The sequence below is a fragment of the Aethina tumida genome, chromosome 1, assembly GCF_024364675.1.
Source record: "Aethina tumida isolate Nest 87 chromosome 1, icAetTumi1.1, whole genome shotgun sequence".
Taxonomy (NCBI): Eukaryota; Metazoa; Arthropoda; class Insecta; order Coleoptera; family Nitidulidae; genus Aethina; species Aethina tumida.
The window spans coordinates 51975874-51999158 of record NC_065435.1 but is presented as its reverse complement, the minus strand read 5'-3'; the positions used below and the strand labels follow the sequence as shown (position 1 = coordinate 51999158).

The 23285-nt window shown below is 29.8% G+C and overlaps 1 protein-coding gene across 1 annotated transcript in view; it reads left to right on the top strand.

Annotated features, from left to right (window-relative positions):
- LOC109594204 (orexin receptor type 2-like) overlaps window positions 1-23285 on the top strand; it is a 58335-nt gene that overhangs the window by 21803 nt on the left and 13247 nt on the right. Inside the window, exons 4-6 of the mRNA XM_020009410.2 lie at window positions 11491-11796; window positions 11866-11963; window positions 19193-19489. Coding sequence (XP_019864969.2) covers window positions 11491-11796; window positions 11866-11963; window positions 19193-19489 — 701 coding nt within the window. The remainder of the gene's footprint in view (window positions 1-11490; window positions 11797-11865; window positions 11964-19192; window positions 19490-23285) is intronic.

The following is a 23285-nucleotide window of genomic DNA, read 5'->3' as shown; positions in this document are numbered from 1 at the left end:
TTTAAACTTTAAATGGCTTTGTATTGCGTTCAATTTACGAACGCAATTACAAACAAATTAAAAAAGAAACAAAACATTTGACCCAGGCAATAAGGAAATCGAATTACTCTTCGATATTAGACGTAATATGAAATAAGAGTCGGTTATACGACTTCTAAATTTTACACAGCTGCAAAACTCGTGGGATATTGAAAGAAGTAATGGACACTACCAGATCATATACCACTTAAAAAAATATACGTCCTAAATAAAATTAGCCCACATCCATGCTATTTTCGACGATTTTACTGCATCGTTAAAACTCCCTTCTTGGATATTGTTATATTTTCATTAACGGTTTTAATGTACCGGGACAATGCAATGTACGCACATTTTGTTAATTGAGGAAAACTCAATAAGTATAAATCAGTGAATTCCCCAAACATTAATTGGGTCCTTTTTACTTAATTGCTCGACATAGCAACGTGACCTATACAAATGTCGTTTTGGTAAACCTTTAATGGAAAAACAGCTTTTTCGACAGTCATTAAATACATGTAATAACATCTTTAGTTTTGGCTTATTTATTTAATTGAATTGGGAATTATCATTAAAATTAGTCTCTAAGTGTACCAATAATATTCTGATCTCCGTTTTAAATTAGTCTTCTGAAAGTTAATTAGTTTAGAAATATTTTCTTAAACTAGTTTACTACCCAGTTGTGTTATTTATAACGCTAGAAGAAAAATTAAATGTAAGTTACTAAGTTATCTTCTTGTTGAAAACTTCTTACGTCTTTATGGTAACTTAGAATTAATTAATTTGAAAATTTTAATGATACAATAATAAACCGAAATTAATTTCATAAATGCATGCTTCCTTCATATTTTCATTAATGTTGCTACTTGACATTAACATAATAAAATATTGACGGTATCCCTGAAATATTTGTACGGAATTCTATCAGAAATTGTCAAGTGAAAGACTTGTTTAACGTGATTTTGCATAATTAATAAAAATCACATTTTTTTTTTTAATTTTATGTGTCCCTTTAATTGCTTTTTTCTTTCTAGCGACATTAACGAGCCTGTTTCAAACACAACCCGTAGACGAATAAAATATTGCCATTCCCGAACTTGTACAGTGACTGTCAAACAAGTTACGATGGTTTACAAATGCTCTATACATTGTATGTGGTTTCCTTTCCATTATATCATATTTCTTATTTGAATTATTCACCACAAAAAATCCTCGATACCAAGTTTTATAACGTTGACATGTTTCTATCAAATTAAGGGAATTGTAAATAAATTATTAACTTTGAGACCTTGTGTCTCTGTAATTGTCAACTTTTTATGTTAGGATATGGCAACTCGATTTATTTTTACCTCTAAAAGACCTTTCGGGGACCCTGTACAATTGAAAAAAGTAATTTACATTTTCATGTTTAACTTTAAAGTAAAAAACCTTTTTTAAAACAACATTTATTCAACAAAATTATCATTATAATCAACAATTTATTACTCAGATAATACATAATACGAGAAAAAATCTGGGTTCTTGGCACTGAAGAAAATGTCAACTTCACTCTTGATCTCTTCAGAATTAAACCATTTATTACATAAAACACTGAAACATTGATAAATGTAAATAATAGTAACATGGAAAAATATATATATGATGGCTAAAATAGAACTGTCCATTTATTATTCTGACGCTTCATTTGAATGTTCAATGCGACATGTGATCTTGCGTTGTCATGAAGAAATACAACGTCTATTTTTTTGATTAAGGTGGCTCCTTTTAGAGCAGGATTTTCGTGAACGGTAGACAGCTGCACTGATCGTTTGACCTTTTACTTCGTTGGAATTAGCCCTTTTTAGGTAATATTCTACCAGGTTTACCAGCTTCATCCCGTTATCCGGCATTGCCATAATCAACAAATCTTTGGTCGCATGCAATAATACAATCAATAAAAGGCTCATTTTTTATGTGAAATCCATTTGTCCATCTTTTTTGATGATATTCATCGCGTGGAACCCCTTTCAAATGGTTGATACATTTCAGTTCAATGACGGGTCTATTTCCAAACCTGTTGCATGAGTATTTTACATGAATTATTGCTTAATTTTTTCGTTTGGAACGACCGTAACGTTGTCCACCATCAATGTATTCATCACCATTTATAAATCGACGAAACTAAAATTGTGCGACTTCATGAATTACAAAATATTCTCTAAATGCATCACAAATGCGACATACCACTTCTGTCGCTTTAAGCCGAAATTTGGACCAATTATAGCACTAGAATACACTATTTTTAACATCAAAAACGATTTTGTAAAAACATGAATAGCGTTGTTAAAAAGAGCATAAAAAAGCTTTCAAATAATATATACTGTTTAATAAAAAAATGATAAAATATAAGCGACAATTTTATACAAGCAAATCGTGAACCAAAAACGTAAATTACTTTTTCCGGTACATAATATAAACGCTATAAATTTCGTTTCCCCATATAATAAGTTTTTGAAGTTTTTTAATTTTTTAATTGTCGAAACGAATGTAACTTTGTACTAACACGTGTGGTTTACCTTTGATGTTTTAACATTAATGTATCGTGAACTCATGTGTTTAATATAAATTAGTAGAAACTAGAAACTGGAAAGTTTTGCTTGGTGGAAAACTACATTAAATATTTTTATACACAAACCTGAGTGGAAATAAATACAAAGCTACATACGCTACAATATAGTTTACTCTTCGATAAAACAAACAAAGACGATGAATGAAATTGGGTAACTGAGTTTTGCGGGTATAAGGTTGAAATGAATTTCGTCTATGGGTAGTGCCTGATTATTTATATCCCCGGGGAATATTCCGAGTTTATGTATAAATTGGGGTTTAAAGCTTTACTGTCATGTCATTTAAAACGTTGTTTCTCCGGATTGTGTCAATACCTATATAAATGATCGTTTATTGTGAGTTAAAGTTTCGAGGCGTTGATGGAACGAAAGGAGACGTTTTAGCCATAACACAGATGATATTTTAAAATTAAATTAATATTAATATTGAATTATGAAACGACCAAAAGTTGTTGAGCAAAGCAAATTAAAACTTTTATGGGTTAAACGTTCAAACTTGGACGCTTTTTAACTATCAAAAAAATCGATTCAATTATTTTTTAATATTATCGTTAAGCAACAACTTATTTTCATTTTCTTTTCTGAAGTTTGCGGATCAAAGCAGAAATTTGGAGAATTTTAATTTTGCTTTTTTTTGACAAACTGCCTTATTTGTATTTTGTTAACATTTTAATAAGCGACAAAAAATTTAATATATTTTAATTCTTTTGTGAAATTAAAATACTTGGGGATATTGGACACGAAATTTTAAAATACAACTTTATAACTATTTACTCTCACTTTTATTTCTATTACCAGTTTTACGCCACTGCGGACAACATTTTTATTTTTAGATTAAATTATTTTATTATACAAGGTGTTTATGAAATAGGCGGTCGAAATTTGGAAACATATAAAATAGGTGCAATAATGAAGAAAATTTTCTGACGTAGAGTCCCTCAAATTTAAATTTCAATTTTTTTTTCATATTTCCGTAATTTAAAAAAAAATCTAACTACACCACTGGGTTAAGAACCTTCTAAAATAGATACATACCAAATTTCATAAAATAATTATGTATATTCATAATTCTATGGAAAAATTTCTTTTTTTATTTTAGACAGTTTATTCCATATACTACAAGATTAATTTCATGCCCAAAATATTACCCACTTGGTTTTGAATTTGAAATAAAAAATGTGACATTTTTTATATAAATAATAAATTTTACGAGGGTATTATTCCATTTTCAAATAAGCCACACTGTATATAATATGTACAGTATATGTTGAATATTGAAATAGTTTTGGTAGTATATCTAGATATGTGCGAAACTATCGTACCATTTTATTATTTTTGCTTCAATTATTTTTTTATATTATTTTAAAAATATATAGCTGGACAAAATACTTATTTTATATATTATTATTATTTTGTAACAAATAAAATCTTATGTTATTATCATATCATATTAATATTTTGTTTGATGCTTTTATAACTTCTTCACATCTCTCAATCATGGATTCAATCAATTTAACAATTTGCCTCTGTTCTATTGAATTCCAACCCCCACAGAATTTTTCAAGAATTTCCCATAGATTCTCAATAGGGTTAAGGTCGGGATTTCATACCGACCACTTCATTACTTTGACCTTTTCAATTAAAAGTCAATCCTTAACCAACAAATACGGCTCTAAAACATTACTAAGGTTATTCTCTATAAACGAATCGATCCATTATGCCCTTTATACGGTGAATTGGACCAACACCGTACGAAGAAAAACACCCTCGTACAATCACAGATCCCCCTCCATGTTTAACAGTTTGTTTTTTGTATTTTTTATTCAATCGTTCACCTTTCAGACATCGAACGTGAATAATATCATCACCGTTAACAGATTAAATTCGGATTCGTCACTCCAAACAATTCTTTTCCAGTCGTTCACTGTCCACCCAATGTGCTCTTGGGCAAATTTTAGGTTAGGTGCGAAGTGGTTTCTTTGCTGGCCTACAATTTTTTAAGTCAGAATCCAAAACTCTCCGATGTAGAGTCCTAGTAGAAATCCCAGATGGCCGACATTGATCCATAACAGCGAAAATTTAGGCCGATGATAAGAATGGGTCGGCCTTGGCAATACGCATCATTTATTTATCCTGACGTAGTGTGGTTTTTCGTGGACTGTCTGAAGATTTACTAGGTGTTAATATGCCTCTGACTTTATATTTTTGAATTATACGCGAAATAGTGTTAACTCCAAACGCTTCAAAATTTCCACTTGCTTAACACCTCTTTTATAAAAATCTAATATTTTGTTACATAACAAATTTGCCTTTACCCATTTTAATGAGGTAATTAACACTTTCAGGTGTATAAAGGAAAGCTTAAACCACTTACTCCGCTTCGCTTTTGTCCAACCAAAAAATTTAAATTTCATACAATTCTTGGTGTGCTATACAGAGTGGGCAAAATACCTAATCATTATAGTATACAATATATCTATTATATTTTAGAACATTAATAATATTGATTACTGTACAAACTTTCAAAACATAGAAAATTAAGAAATTCCAGGTATTATGACCAAAAGTGTATATGATTGCAAAAAAAATTTGCTTAGAAGTTGACAGTATAATACCAAACGTGACAAGAAAATTGGCAAAAAATAGAGCTTGTTCTATCGACCGTCAATTTATTAACCAATTAAATTGATGAAATTACACGTAGCAATAAATTAAAGGCCTCAAAAATGGCACAATTAATTGATGTGTATAAAACAGCCATTAAATTAATGAAATAAGAAGTTGTTAAATTTGATTAAACAATCATCTTATGAGAATATAAATGTAATTGGAGACAAGAATATGTTTATGCTATTGGCTTTATTGTCTTAGCAAAGCAAAATGATCAACTGGTATTTATTTTCTCGTGTCGAATGGAATTTCGTGAATCACGCAGATGCATAGTCGTATAAAAACATAATCGGTGTTATAAATCCTTGGGGTATATTGGCGAAGGCTAAATAGAGCCGGGGTCGGATTTGCATTTCAATTAATCGTCGGCATGCAAATGTATGCAAATAAATGAAGCCAAGGGATTTTAAAATTAACAAATATTTAATATTAGTTACCGCGAACTTCACCAATAATTGGATGTAGAGAATATGCTCTAAGATATTTTACAATAATTTAATAATCATGATCAAATTTTATTATTCTTTTTCATATCGAGATATGTTTTATAAAAAATATATATATGTATGGCGTATATTAAAGTGGGGAATTCATATTGAACGTTTACAAAAGATATTGCTTATATTTGTGATGCACATGACCTTTTCATTTACAACTTTATAGATGTATAACAAAAAAATATATATTTTCTTCCCTCCGGGAACACATCTATTATAAGATTTTTTATAGTCAAACAATAGGAGAAAATGATAAGGACATGGTTTTTATGAACAAATTAAATATGTCATTGAATTTTGTATTCTTCAAAATTGGTGTAAATCAAATGTCCCTATTGCCCATTAATAAGTATGGGTCAGAATTAAAATGAAAACATTTTTAAATGGATTTAAGATATTTAAGAATATCAGACTCTGAAATAATAAATAATCTCTTCCTTCTTTCTGTTCCTTTGAATTTGTATGTGAAGATTTTTGATTATTCGAATAATAACAATAATAATAATATGAATTTTCATTCAACTTGATATACACTATCGGACAAAATTAAAGTGACTATCTCAAATATTAAATAAAATGTTTAACATTAAATTTTATTGCTTAGTCAATTATTTCTAAACAACCAAAAAATGTGCACGACAAAATTAAAGCCACTCGAGTATTTTCTAGTCGTACTTATATCTTTCATATATGAATATTGTTTTTACATTACATACAATGTCTTATGGTCAACAATTGTCGGTGGAATTAAAAAATAAGTTTATTATGGTCTATAATTCAGTAAACTCGCAAAAAGTTATAAAAGATCAGTTTCTTATACCAAAACAAGTGGTATAAAAAACATTTAAGAGCTATGAAGTTCATTAAACTGTGGAGAATAGAAAACTAGGTGGACAAAACAGAAAAACCTCCAGAGCATTTGATCGTCTCATAAATGCTTATTAGGAATAATCCAAAGATGTCCTCAACTCAAATTTTAAGAGATTAGGAGATAAACCAATTATTTCCAGGACAATTCAGTGTCGGTTAGAGGAGACAGGACTGTCAGGAAGACTTCCATTAAAAAAAAAACTCCGCCTTTTCAAAAAAGAATTTAGAAGCGAGACTTCTTTTCGCTCATAGGCATCGGAACTGGACAGCAAGAGATTTGATAAACTAATATTTTCGGACGAATCAAATTTTAATATTTTAATTTAGTAATGGTGAACAGTTTGTTCATCGCCCTATAAATAGTAGACTTCATCGAAAATATGTTATAACTATTAAATATGAAGGTGCGAGTGTTATGGTTTGAAAATGTGTTGCCGCTTACGGTATGGGCCCGATTCACAAAATAGAAGACAAAATAGATTTTGTGTATCGTAACATATTAGATGTGATGCTATCCTATTGTGAATGAGAAATGCCGTTAAAATTTATATTTCAGCATGAAAATGACCCCAAACACACTGCCGAGCTTATTAAAGAATCAATATCTTAAGTGGCCAGCTCAATCTCCCGATCTTAATCCAGTAGGAAACTTGTGGGAGATTGTGGATAAGAAGAATATTAGAGAAAATTGCATCACAAATAAAGCAAATTTGTTCGAACAAATCAAAAATGCTTGGAACAATAATAACAAAAAGATATGAGGACGCCAATAGGAGATACTGTATGAAATATTGAATATTAGGCAATTTACATAGAATTTATTTATTATTTTTTTAATTTTTATGAAGGGTCGCTCTTATTTTGTTGCGATAAAAATTTTCTGGTTTTATTTTTTTATATCATCGTTAACCTAACATTTTTCGTCAATAAATAACATAATTTATATATGTGTATTTTATTATTTAATGGAACAAAAATCAGTCTGGTAAGTATATGTATATTGTTTAGTATTTAAACTAAAAGAAAGTAGCTAATTTTGTCCGATACTGTAGTTTCATTTTTACCTAGCATTAAAAAATAGCCTAAAATTATAAAACTACAACTTAAAATACACACAAATGGTTTTCTTGTTGAAACCCAAAAGAATTCGCAGTTTTTAAAAATTTTAAATACATTTATTTTAAAGATAAATAACTGAAAACTTTATTAAAAGTCAATTAATTTACACGCCTCTAATTTTCAAAAAAAAAAAAACAAAAAAAATACAAAACTGTATTAGTAATGTAGATCTGTTTGTTTGTACATCTAACAGGAATAAATTCGAAAACCTACTCACCGTACGTATAATTAAAAACCAGCCACTGTAACATATTTGAACTGTGAAATAAATTTTCTGCGGTCCGATGAATTTAACAAAAAAAATTGGAACCACTCTTTTATTGAATCTCTCGAAAGTAAATTAATTTCTTTTAATTAAATAATCAGAATATAATTCATTTTCGGATAGAACCATAGATATACAGGGTGTTCAGATGTTTGAGCCCTAATTTGTTATCATGTTGAAACAAAGCTCTCCAATATATTGGAAGCAAGTTATTGTTTAATATATCTATGTACATAATAAATAAATCGTACCCTGCATCCTAGGGGGCCTACGTCAGAAGTAGGGAAGCATCCACTTACCATAATTGAAGCACCACCGTGTTTCACAGCGGATATAATAAACTTTTTATGTAATCTCGTCCCTGTGAGACATATAACATAAGGAGGGTCCTCATTTTTAATAAAATTAAATCTAGGCTCATCACTAAAGACTATCATCAGTCTCCACTTTCCTGTGGCCTGCTCGACGTGGTCCTGAACAAATCGAAATGTGATATTCACATTCTTAGTAGAAAGCAAAGATTTCTTTGCAGGACTGGGGCCAAACAAACCCCCACGCATTAAGCATTTACTGACAGTCCTTGAGCTAATTTTAGTCCCCCAGGTTGGCTTTAATTTGAGTTAACGATAAGAATTGATTTTTTTGACATTCGAATTATCCAGTTATCAATTTTCTTTGAAGTTTCTCCAATTAGCCTGGTATTTTTCCATCCACCACTTGCTCGGTTTCTTTAAATTTTTTAATAATACGGAAAACGATTGACTTATTTCGCAGTAAACTCTTAGCAATTTCTACTGGTTTGTCTCTGACAACGCATCTAAATATTTCAAATACTACAATTATTTTTTATTATTATTCTAATAATAACCATAACAGGTATTAAATATAAAATACTGTGCTAATAAAAATAATGTTACTTCAATTACAGGCGAGTTAGAGGTAATAATAATCATGACAAGTATTAAATATAATATACTGTGCTAATAAAAAAAGTTACTTCAATTATTGATGAGTTAAAGGTTGTTAAAGTGGTCCAAGAAGAATATTTAGATAATGTCCAATTAAATAAAGTAGGCTAAGTAGAAATTTTAAAAAATGAGAGAGTAACCTTAAAATCTGTCAGTGGGACTAGAAGATCCGAATACGATGTTAAGTGATTTATAAAAAACAATTAAAATAGTAGTAAAATTCGAAAAACTCTAAACAAAAATGTTCCAGAAACATCTTTGCTTGACCGGAATTTACATATTTTCATACACTCGCATCGTGATAGATCTCTGTCTACATATCGCTCGTCAATTCTAATATATCAAACAAAAATATTTCTGCAGCGTGGTCCGACTGTTATAGTGGTTGGCGTTCGGAAAATGGAAATGAAAATTCTCCTTTTAGTAATATTCACGCGTTTGAATATTTCCTGCGGATAATATACGACAGTCGAACGTCACCGGGAGTTTTAGGTCGAGATAAGTTGAAATATACGAAAAAAATATATTTTTTTTTCTTTCTGCGAGAAAGTGTTGGAGAATGCGGTTCTTCTATCGGAGTGTAAGTAATAAAAGTTAATGGTCTCAAATAAACCTCGGCTGGAGTGCGGCTGAAATGGAAAATTGCCGCTGTACCTAATATTCGTACTACGTATACGTGATACAGTTTGGAGTTAACTAGTGCTGAGATGATTCATTTAAGCATGAAATAAATATTTTTAAATCCTTTTTTTTTATTTTTATTGAAATGGCACATGATTTTAAACAATTTTAATTAACGAATTTTTATAAAAACTTTAAATTAATGTTTTCATAAAGCTGTACACAAATATTAATAATTGTTTGTTTCAATTAAAATTTAGGTAATAAATAGACGTTTAATTTGCTTTAAATGACAATAATTATTCGTTACTGTAAATAGTATTATTATGAGTGTATGCTAAAATTAATAAATATATACAATGGAATAAAATAATTGTTTTGTAATTATTTTACTATTGATAAACAAAACAAAATAACAATTAGATTTATCAATTCGATGAAATTAATAATAAACTAATGAATGAATTCTGACTAATAATTACGCAACTTTTAACAGTAATTAACAGTTCTAGGAAAATAAGAGAAATGCCACAAGTTATTTATTGGATGTTATATAATGATTTTCATCAATAATTTTGCAATTTTAACGTAAAAAATTGTATAAAAACCAATTTACACAATTTTTACAAGAAATACTTTTACACATTTTGTTATAATAAACATGATACTGTTCCAAAATTACATGGCAAGTTGTGGATTATTTTACTTTCCTAGATTAAATAGATTTAAAAATATTTTTAATATATATTATTTTAACAGTTTTATTATTTGTATATTTGCAGCTTTCTTTTAATTTTTATATATTTATTGGATACAAAAATAAACAACATACAATTTCTTGTAAAATTTTTATTTCGAAAAAAGGCATTTTGTGGATGTGAATATATTTTATTCGGCACCATAAAATATCTCAATAATATATTTGCAATTTTGGAACATGGCAATCTGAGTCAACATTAAGTAGCCCAAATGTATATGCCTCACAAGATGTAGTAATATGATAAATCGCGTTTGGAATAGTTATAGCCATTACCAGGTAACACCATTTTCTGATTATTTCTACTATATGAAATCACTCATCTTCTACATTCAGGTTTTCATGCAGACGTTAGAATCACTGTAAGTCATCAGAAGAAGGTTGTGTGAACCTCGTCTTAGATTCAGAAGTCGTTTTCGACACTCTTTATTAAACTTGACTCTAACTGTGTGGGGTGAAATTTCTTTAGAGACACCCACGGAGTTGGTAGTTGAATCAATTACTATTTCATTTACCAAAGAATTTGGACCATATTTAGTGTCTGTAGGCGACACATAAATAAAAAAAAAGCAAAATCATGAATTACTTCCTTCATGAATTCAGTAACCTCTTTGTTCATCAAACTGCAATACAATTGAACAAATATGGGACTGTCTTCAAAAACAAATTTACGCTCGAAACCACCAGCCTAAAAATTTAGAGGAGTTTGCTAATGACGAGCTACGGATCAAGAATTTATTCGTTTACTAATTTTGAAGAGAGTGGAACAAGGGACTACCGAGCAAGTACTCATTAGAAAAAAGTAGAGGTTAATTTTCTGCTTTTTGTTCATTTTAATTAATTTTGTTTTATTAATGTTCCCAGAAATTTGGTGATATTAGTTTTATCACTGATGCAACTTTGTTTAATTTATACAGAAGATTACAAAAATTATTTTAATTATATACTTGTTGCAATATAATACTGGTATTCTGGCTTTTGAAATATTTCAAATTATCCACTTCTAAAGAGTATATTTATCCAATATTTGTTTATAGTTTGCTTAAGATACCAAATATAATATTAAATTTTATAAATAAAAATAAACATTCTCTTTCAGGTATATCAGTTGCTTCAAGTATATTCACGATAACAGCGATGGCTATTGATCGTTACCTTGCTATAACAAGACCTTTTGGTTTCTTCCATCGCTCCTTCAACAAAACCACCACCATAGTAGTCATCGTTTTAATATGGTTCTCGTCCATGGCACTATTTTACCCATTCATCGACATGGTTGTTTACGAGTCAATAGAAATACCCAACATCACTTACGTCACTTACACCATTTGCGTCGAAGCTGAGAACAGTCCGCACAAACAAACAATGGGCATCATATGGTTTGTGTTTATGTTTGTCATCCCAGGTAACTAAAAGATTTTTTTTTATTTATTTATTTTTTGGAAATAACACGTTGTTGGGGGTTTTGTTTCAGGTCTTATAATGACTTTCGCATATTCAATGATGGGAAGGACTTTATGCTCAGTCACACCCCTATTCGACAACAATGAAAGCATGTCAAGTACCCAACAGGTAATTACTTTTCAGGAGCCATTATTGCGTACAATGCCGCCGTTTCTTAAGAGCAATATTGTTTTCGGAACGGTTTAATTGTAATTAAAAGACATAAGCTAAACGAAACCCATTCATCAATTTTCCCACAAAAGACCCATTCATTCCAAGACACGGAACAAAATCATAAATCTTCCTAAGATCACACGTAAAAACGGTGAAATAATTTACAAAAAAAAAGTGCCCTGGAATGACAACTGGAGGCAGGGAAAATGATATTTTATATTCGGGATACATTGTCGCATGCGTCTGCCGTTCAACTTTGCGTTTTACAAGTCTGAAATAAATTTGGTATTGACCTAAAAAAGAATCTTTTTTTTTAATTCATAAAAACTCCATATCAATTCAATTGTGAAGAACTTGTAAGCGTTTTGAAGCCGAACGAGATTGAAAGTCGTTCGAAGTCTGTTAGCGCTGCGGAATGTTTAAAACTGTCTCATTTACGTATTGGAAACCGCACTTCGCAAGTATTTGACTGTCGCCGCAGTTTTACGCGAAGCATAAAACTGCTTTTCATGTGTATTGAATTTTTTTTTTTTTTTTTGCTTCGGTGTAGGTAAACTTGATTTCCAGTTTGGTTAACTTTATTTATTTGCAACACAAACATACGACAGTGATTTTTTGCAAGGACATTTTGATTCTTTAAAAATTAATGGGATTTCGCCGATCATTGAATGATCAAACGGTATTTTAATAACATGCGCCTGTTTGTTAAAAGTATTCAAACATCTGTGCAAATCTAATAATTTTCAGTCTACGAATTGACGACAATTTAGATTAAAACCCAGACCAATTTGTACCCCTTTAATCGATTTTCGCTTTGTATAAGAGGTACATAAAAAATGTTATTGCTGGATACGTGTGTATTTGTTTCGTTTTCCGTTGGAAATTTAAAATTTCCGCAGGAGAGCTTTCACGAAAGCGTCGACAATAAAAGTCAATGTGTATTTAGAAATTTTAAAACAGTGGTCTCTTAATTAAATTCATTTTTAGTTTACTTTCATGTGTGCGTGATAATTTTGTTTACGACAATGGGTGAGTAAACATGAAAATATATATCATCAATTCTAAAACGTGCCAACGCGAATATCCATCGACCATGCGTTACAGAATTAATGTACGGTAAAACACTGCTCGATGAATTTAATAGCATGCCGATGTTGCATTTCGTATCAGTAATAAATTATCAGTTTTCGAGTAAAAATAGTATATGGCAGGTACCGATAACACTGATAACTATAAAATATTCCCAAGTAAATAGTGTGAATCGACGTGATAAAATATTTCTTTTAAAGTTCCATAAACCTCCATATTCCTAAAAAGTTTTCTGCCGGGGAATGGTTGTCCGTCGAAGTCTGATTTACATTAAACTTTTAATAGGATCCGTACCGTAAGTTTAGTCCATTAAAACCCATGAAATCATAGACGCCCTTTTATAAACACTGGGGAGATGCCGGGCGAATTTTCACAATATAATTATTTTCGCTTAATTAAGTTTGAGAATTTTTTTTCGCCACAAAACTGTTTACAGTTAGAACGGTTTTTTATGCATCCGAAATAATGAAGACAAAACAAGAGGGATCTTCACGAAAATATTGTTCTGGCTTAATTGAGATTAGCACGGTTCAATTTCAATCGAGTTTCAAATTTAATTTTAGTTCGTCTTCTGGTTTTTATGATGTAAAGTGTTGTAAATTTATTCTCAAGAAACAGGTGCACGTCCTTAATTTTTAATTAAATACATAATTCAATGACAGACAATTCTGTGGCTTAACTTAACCAGCAAATATCGACAAAAAATCTTTACTACAATAATGTTCAAGTAAACACTTCCAAATTTGTTTCGTGTAATGTGAAATGTACACATTTACACCTTCGCATTGGCCATGATTTCGGAATTTTTTGCATACCATCATGAAAATTAAAGTATCACAAATTACGTGAAATTAAAATAGGGACACGTACCATCAAATTTTTATTTAAAATTGAAAAAGCAAAGTCGTGTACTTTTTGTATATATTTTAACTAATAAAATATCTAAATAGTGCTCCCATTTAATCCTGTCGTTAATTGACATTTTCATTTTTTTATACTGCGTCTAAAAATTATTAATAGTCGTAAAAAATATTTTTTGGTATACATACATAAATATTCATACTCATTTTTCTCGTTTAGCCAAACCACAGGAATAATGTTTTTAGGCCTTTTGGTTGGCTGAATGCAATTTATTGTGACATGTATTCATATTATGTCGTATAGTTGGGTATTATATTGTTGAACTATATAGGTTAGGTTAGGTATTCTAATATATCATAATTATTATTATTATTAAATTTAATAAAATAACACATAATATAAGCAAAAAATTTGTAAAAAAAATATAAATTAATCCATGTTAATTGCCGTAAAAAAATAAAATATTTAGTAAAAATATATATTGCGCAATAAATTTAACATAAATCAGCAATTATTATTTTTGATCAAATTTATACATACAGTAATGGCCATAATTATAGCAACTTATTAAAATATATTTAAAAAATGAAATACTACTTGAATTGGATGCCAGTACCAATATTGTTTTTTTGTTTATTATTACTGGTCAATCTAATTACATTCTTTTAAAAATTGCCTAATTTTTAATTTTTCAATGGATAAAAATTATAGCAAATTTTTACTTTATGGTCTTTCATAGATATCTATAAAGTTTAATCGATTATTTATTAGTGATCTTTCAGATCTTATAATTATTTAATCATTGGTCGAAGTGAAACTGTAAGAAACATTACAATCCAGCGTTACCAAAACCGAGAAAAACAGGAATATATGACTAAGAGTTTACGGCCAAATAAGTCAATTGTTTTCTATGCTACGAAAAACCTGGAAAAAATTATCGAATTTTGAATAATTCGAATGTCAAAAAACAATACAATCTTCCAGCCAGCTGAAATTAAAGTCAACTTGGAGGAAATTGAACTTACTGAAGTTAGTTCAAAGACTGTGAGAAGACGGTTAGTGGATGGTTCTGCTTACTCTAAACATCCTACAGGGAAAAAACTACATAAAAAATATTTTATACCCACTGGATCAAAAAAATCGACTATTTTTCTTCCAACACTGAAAAATTGGTTTCTAGGCACCTTTAAAAAATGCTTTCCAAAAATGAGCCCTTAATTTTAATAAGAAGGTTCTCCTCATATCTGTTTTCCATTTTTTCCGTTTAGAAAATATCGGAGGACAAACATTGAAGAATTGAACACTATGATATATGTTGCGTTTATAATATTTAGAAATTTTATAAAATTTAGAAGTGAAAAAGAAATTTTTGTTAAATTCTTAAAACTTTGATCACCGAAATCTTCTAAACTGTAAGAGTTATGAAAAAATTGTAAAAGGTATTTTTGCATAGCGTTCAATTTCCCTCAAAAAATGTAAATGGAAATTTTCTATACAACCAAATAATAGTGAGATATGGATTTTGCCATATGGGACTGAAGAAGAAATGGAACACAGATGAGGAGGACCGTCCTATTAAATTTAAGAGCACATCTTTGGCGAGCATTTTAGATTTTTCAGTGTCGGAAGTTAAAAAAAATAGTCAATTTTTTTAGATGGCCTTTCAATTATGCTACAATTCATCTGACCAATTTATATACAGAGATATGTTATATTTGTTTATATATATATTGAAGAAGTAATACTCTTAAAGATCCCAATTGTAAATAAAAAATTGTGACGTATTGATTAAAAGACCAAAGCATCGATGTTTCATCTTGCCCGTCTCAATGTCTAGATATCAACTGAATAGAAAACAGGAGGATTACGTTTATACCAAATTCGGCATTGTATAGAATAGAAATATTGTTAGTAAATTAGTTTTGTTTTAACAGTTTACATTAGATAAAAGAATTATAGTTAAAATTTTGAAAAAATGTTGAAGCTGCTATAATAATGACCACTATTGTACCAAAAAGTTAGTACATTGTGTGTCCAACTTTTCCTGCATATCTTCTTGTGGTATATTGACCTATAGAGTATTAGAGATTGATTGGTTCAAAGTTGATGTTTCAGCGTATCCTCTGCATGTTCTATCGGAATTATTACTTTTTCCCATAACTAATATATTGTCTGTAAATTTTAGTTCAAAAATGAAATAAATTATATTAAAAATACTTTGTAACAGATTTGAATACTCGACAGTTAAAAAAAAATTGAACGATAAAAATAAATTTAACTGTGAAAAGGCACAGGTAAAATTGAACATCAAAAAAATTAATTGATGAGGTGATTTTTATGAGTTGATATTCTGCATAATGGTGTGTCATAATCAAACCTTTGTTTTTAATCGACGTGGTTGCTAGGATTTACTGCAGAAAAAGTGAACAGTAAACTAATGGTCTGTCCAACCCATTGTTCCGCAAAATGTGTTAGTGCTGTCGCTGACATCCCTAAATTATTTATGTAATAAAATAAATTTCCACTTAATAATTTTCAAATCGTGGCGATTTTTTAAAAATGAAATCTAAAGTCGTTACATCCGAGGCATTTCGTAAACATACATATGCATTTTACGGGAGATCGACGGAAGGGTTTACGCCAATTCGATGAGATTGAATCAGTTAACATGATCCCCGAATTTTTTGTGTCATTTGAGTCGGAAAGCCTGTCATCTAAATGCTTATTGAAAAATATTACGTCGATGGATAACAGGGATTTCAAACCTGTTACAGTAAAAAATGTAATCGATCTTGCAATTAGAATTAATTTTAGCGCCATGCTGAAACGGCACTTTAAAGTAAGGAAGGGTTGATTTCATTTAAAATTATTAATAAACTTAACACTTTTATTAATTAATAATCGATTTAAAACCACATGCAAGACTTAAAATTTTTGTTTGCGTAACTTTTGTGAGAGGAACGTTCGATGGTATTACAAGGAAGGAAGGGATGTTGAGAGTTATAACATAATCCGTTCATTCGTATTAGTATAATCAGTTTATACAAGTTATAATAAATCACTTAGATTAATCCTAATACACGTGAATATTAATGTCTTTCTCAAATCGCATTTAATTCGGACACGAATTTCTTTTTGCAAAACCAAGTAAATCTAAAAAGTTTCTAGATTAGTGTACCATATTAAATAGTTTTCTATCTGAGAGTTTTCGTATATCTCATGGACCCTCATTAATCTTAAGTTGCGGGGCAATGGTGCGAATACAATCAAGTTCTTCACTTGGAAAGGAGTTAACTCAAATAATTAATTTATCTAAAACTAAATACACGGCAAGGGAAAAAAATCTACGTAATTGAAATCAAACGTACATTCTCGTGTCCAAGATTTGAAAATATTTTATTATTTCCTTGTAAATTAGCAAATCAAGAGTACATTTATTTTATGTATTGGCACTTCTAACACAAATAAAACAGTGAAATTTAAACAGCAATACGTGTGCAAATTTCAGATGTAATACAATTTAGTTCATAAAATTCACTTTAAAATTTTTCATATATATATACTTACGTGAATAAAAATTTTTCTTATAAAATACAATACTACTGTGATTTTCCGTATCGAAATGTTGAACTAGTCGTCTCTATTTTGACTTTATTGGTTCCAATTCTAGGAATATATATAGGTATTGTGATGAGGAATAAATTGGAAATTGAATGTTTATAAAGAAAAATGCAATTTTCAAATCTATAGATTATTTTCTCAAACGAATTTATCATTCCAAAAATATTAGTAAAATGTACAATTGAATTCGATGACTCGAAGTTTTGATAACTCGAATGAAATTGGTTGGTCACATTGTTAAGGGTGAGAATTATGTTGAGGCTCTGAACTGATAATTTAGAAAATCTTTGAAAGGACTCTGAAAGATAACAAAATTTGTCAATTTTATAGAGTGCTCAAAAACATAGAAGATAGAACAAAAAAACCTTTTGATGAAGTTTATCGATTTCTGTTAAGCCAAATTGAAGTTAAAGAGTTTTATATTTTACACTTCACCACTTTACTTTCAGAAATACTACAAGAATATGATAAAACATATGGTAAATATTTTCACGAAAAATAATGAAATATCTTAAATGTGTATCTTAGGTAAATTAAAAAGAAAAATTGATTTCTTTGATACATCTTAGAACCTATAAAATATACATAGGGAACACCTAGAAAAATTGAATAAAATTACACCATCTAACTGACAAACAAAAATTAAGATCAATTTGGATGATAGAGGGTGGATCATCACAACGTGAAGTGGTTCGTCAAATGAACACATCTGTGGAGACGTTACAATGAATATAATGACATAAAAGAAAGACATCTAGGCCACAGTAGGATAACTACATCAGTACAAGAGAGCTTTTTGCTTTTGCAAGCTCGGAGACACCCGGAAATAACAGCTTGGACACAAGTACATCTTAATTGGGATCCTGATGATTGGAGCTGCATTCTCTTTTCTGATGAATCAAGACGTTGTTACCACCTAGATTGTGGAAGGATAAGTATCTGGAGAGAACCTGGAAATCAAGGCACGGCTATAACATGCTCGTGGGGTGGTGAATTTTGGATGAGGTTCATTGATGTTTTTGGGATAAATTAATATTGGTGGAAAAACCGAGCACTTTTTAATGGAAACCACTTTGAATGCAGTTCGATATCGTAACAACATAGTCTTACCCATTGTGTATTTTAATTTTTGAAGCGTTTTGTAACATCATTTTACTTTTTTTATTTAATTAGTAAAAAAATATTTGTTTTTATTAATTGATTATATTTTCAGATTGCAATAATTTAACTGTGTTTGTTTCCCACTTTTTTGATATCATTTATTAATAATATTTCTTTCTATTCCTATTCGATTAGTAGTTTGTGAAACTATACGGTCGACCACCAGTATTTGGCCATCCATCATACTTATTTTGAAGTTTATTTGATAATAAGTCATGTTCGAGTTATCGATTGTATTCCGATAATAATAATAATCATAAATAATGGTCATTTCAAATTTGACCAGTTTAGGTGTTAAATAATTAAACTTTTGAACATGAGTTTATTTAATTATTACTTAAAAAGATGTACTAAAAATACTTTTTCATTCACCTTTTAACTAACATGACTGTTACGACCAACCGTCCAAATTAGACGCAACATCTGTTAACAAATTGTGCACATTTTTCCAGAGGAATCGTGTAATAAGAGGACGCAAACGGGTTGCCATAATACTGTTACTGCTCGCCTTCGTTTTTACTTTGTGCTGGCTGCCCATTCACATAATCAACCTGCTGGAGGACATCGGTGAATTGAAACGCAATTCGCTCAGCACGAAGACGGCAAAGAAGTACCTATTGCTGTTGGGACACGCGAACTCGGCCCTAAATCCAGTCATTTACTGCGCGCTGTCCAGAAAATTTAGGGACTCCATCAAAGACCTGTGCCTCGTCAAGATCAACTTCAGGAGGCGGCGGCCGTTGATGCACGTGAGTATTGACGACAACTGTGTCTGATGCTTTTATCAATCGCCAGTTCCACATACACACGTAACAAATTACACCGTTACATTATACTAATTGGAAAAGACATACTTTATTTTCCTATATTTTAAAGTATTTTACGTTTTTTCATTTTATTCGGTCTGCACGGTGACTGTGAACAAGTGAAGTGAAGACGATTTCAATACTTCGTTCGTGTCTGTTTCGCCTTTTAGGTCGATCCTTTTTTGATAATTTCGCATAATAAAAGTCGAACATTTTACACGGATTGATACTTAAGTATTCAATATACAATAGAGAACGATCTGATTTCTGTAGCTTTGAATAATTTGAATAATGCAAAAAATTTTCCCCGAATAGTTTCAATTGTTAATGAATCTATTTTATGAAAATTGTGCGGATGAACGTGTTGAGCAACATTTTGCTTAAACTTATTGGATTTTCGTGACCCCTATTTTCAATGTAACCTCTATTGTTTACAAACATAAAATTAAATTACAAAAATTTGGATTTTATATAACACAATGTGTTTATTAAACGACTTTCTATTTTAAACTTAATACCAAAATGCCATGATAAAATAACTTTAAATATAATAGTTAAGACGTCAAGGATTATTTAACAATGTCCATGGATTTAAAGAGCTATCTTAAGTTTTATCGTAATTAGTTTAGAAGTAGTTGATATTGGTTAAAACATTTTACACGAAATAACTAATGAGGCATGCGTTTGTACGTGATATTTATCTCGTAATTGTGTATGTCTAAACTATTTGAAATCACGTTCTTTAAAACTATGATCACGTTAGGAGTCGCTGACAGTTATATAGTAATTTCAAAAATAGATATATAAAAATAAAATAAAAAATTATAATCTCCTACACCTATCGTTTTGACATTTCTTTTAAATGTGCTGTTCAATAGTCATTGTGACTTAAATTCGAATCCATTTTTAGGAAGCATGTTAAAAGTTTGTATCAAATCCAATAAAATGTTGTCAAATATATATGCATATATTAGAAATTGGCCACCAAAGAATTAATTTTTATATAATGGACATTTTGGTATTAAGATTTAAGATGGTACCAAACTAAATTCATTCAAAATTTCAAATTGATGACACTCGTTTTCATTAAACGATTAAACGTGATTAATATGAAATTTAATATAATTATAATATTTTTTTCGAGAAATTCAAAATCATAAATTTAAAAAGGTCGAACTGAACAGTACCAGCAAAATTAGAGAAACAAATACAAAATATTTAAAATATTATCTGATTTAAAATTTTTAACTGATTAGTAATGTTATTATTTTTACACATAACACGTTTTATTTGTTCATCTGGCTGTATTAATTTACATATATTTGATTTACAAGATGTTTCGTGGTGTTTATTTAAGTGTATAACATAAAATTTGGAGTTTCTAAAACCATCAAACGTTTTCTACAGAGAGAATCTGTAGTTAATTTCCCTAGAGGAGGTAAACATAGAAAAACCTCGAGCAATGACAACAAAGAAATTATACCACTCTCCATGCGGAACCCCCTTAGAGCAGCAGTTGAAATTGTGAAGTAACTAGAAGGCATATCTGTACATACCGCTTGTCATCGACTGAAGCAGAGCAACTTGAGTATTCGAAACCCCTTCATTTTCATGAAGAACGACTGATCAGCCTTGAGTTCTCCCATATGTAAGTAAACTGCACCATTAAGAAGTGGAATAAAGTGCTGTTTCCTTATGAAAGCAAGTTTAACTTACATAATTCAGATGGTATTGGCTGGGTGAGACGTCCAGAGAACAAGAGGTTTGATCCAAAGTACCTACTGGATACAATTAAACATGGTGCTGGAAACGGTTGTGGGTTCTTTAAAAATTAATGGTATAATGGATAGATATCTGGACAACCTCAGCAACACAATGCAGAAGAAAGTAGAAGAAAACAGCCAGTTATAGGGTGCTTTCAGAATAATAATGATTCCAAGCATACAGCAAAAGTTGTAGCAATGGTTTCAAGACGAGTAGGTGACAGTTTTGAAATGTGCAGCGCAGAGTCCAGATCTTAACTCCATTTGGAGATAAGGAAATTCAACACAAAAAAATTTTAAAAATTCTGAAAAATTTTATGGTACTATTGTTGGATCATGGAATTGAGTTCCAAAACAATGTATTTATAATCTTCTATGAGAAATGTCTAGAAGTTATAAAAAACAAGGGATATGCTACAAAATATTAATTTAATTATGCAAAAATATGAAAATAATATGTTTCTTTAATTTTGCTGGCTTTTTTATATGTATTTTCATTAAAATTTATATTAGTTTATTATAAAATAAAATTGGTTTTTTAATTTTGCTCGATACTAAATAAATAAATTAACAAAATTATATTTCTAATTTATTTACAAATCCTGTTTGCCACAAAACAAACAAAATTATTCCTATTTACACAATCGCACGTGTCACGTTTAGTAAAAGTATTACTGTTACAACGCCCCAAATTGGCTTCAAAAGTAATTCTTATAAAATATCACGACTTTAATAAGCTCATTTATAAAATTCTAAAGTTTCAACATCTCCATAAACTGGTACAAGGAATATTTAACCAGGTTGGATGATATCATGTGTCAACTAATTTCAGGCATAATTTCGCACAACTTTAAATTGTTATTGAGTACACAACGAGTCATTTGGGCTTCATAAAATCGACGATTTATAAGCGAAAATGCATTCAGTTTGCCACTGTTTGCTTTTTTTATGACTTTTCATCGCTTTATTAATTTTTTATAGTTAAACACACGGTTTGAATAATCGTTTCCGTAACTGAAAGCTATATAAAAATTGAATAGGCCATCACAATTGTGCGTAACTTGAGCGTCTTTCTGCACGTCCATTCGTAGGATTTTCTCTCATGCCATCATCAGTTGAATAGATTTTCATTTTGAGCATGGAGCATTTTAATTTCTATCTAGGTAAGAAATTCTTTGTTTTGCAGATTAAAATGGCCGTCCCATACCACCCGCCTAGTCAGAATGACCAATACATGATTTAAGACTAGTGAAAGGTAGAATTAATTAAGTATTTCACTGTAAATTTTTAAGATTTCATGCCATTTTTATCTTATTTTATATTATAATTATGCGGAAATAGATACATAACATTGTTTTAAATAAATGCATGTATGAGAAACTAACATTATTATACTATATCAGTTTCAATAAATAACTCAATCACTGCACTGACTTACCTTCTTACTTACTACTAATAGTTTGGTATAATTGTTTAATGTACTAAAGGAAATAGATCTTGTTAAAGAAAAACCTGAAGCTCTACAAATTTGTCAAATTTAAAAAAAAAAAAAATATTAATCCGGAAACTTCACCTTCCTAGGCATGGGTGTCATCCCCCCATTTTTTTCGACTTGTAAGCAATTCAGTTTTCACACGAACCAGTTTACATATATTTTTTAAATTGGGCTTATTTTTTTCACTTTCTACAATGGTGGTCAAAAGAATTGAATAAATTTTATTTTATTTTTCATTTCATTTAATTTAGTTGCATATTTTTTATTAAATAGAAACAACCATAATGGTTGTATTAAGATACATTTGCATAAAAAATGGTTATGGACATACATATGGAATAATACCATATACACGAAATAAATTTGGAAATAGTTTATGTATTTAATATTTGGTAGCATAACCATTTTGTTTAATAACTTCTCGACATCGCCTGTTTAATGAGTGAACCAAGATTGCGATATCTTTATAGACAAAACGACC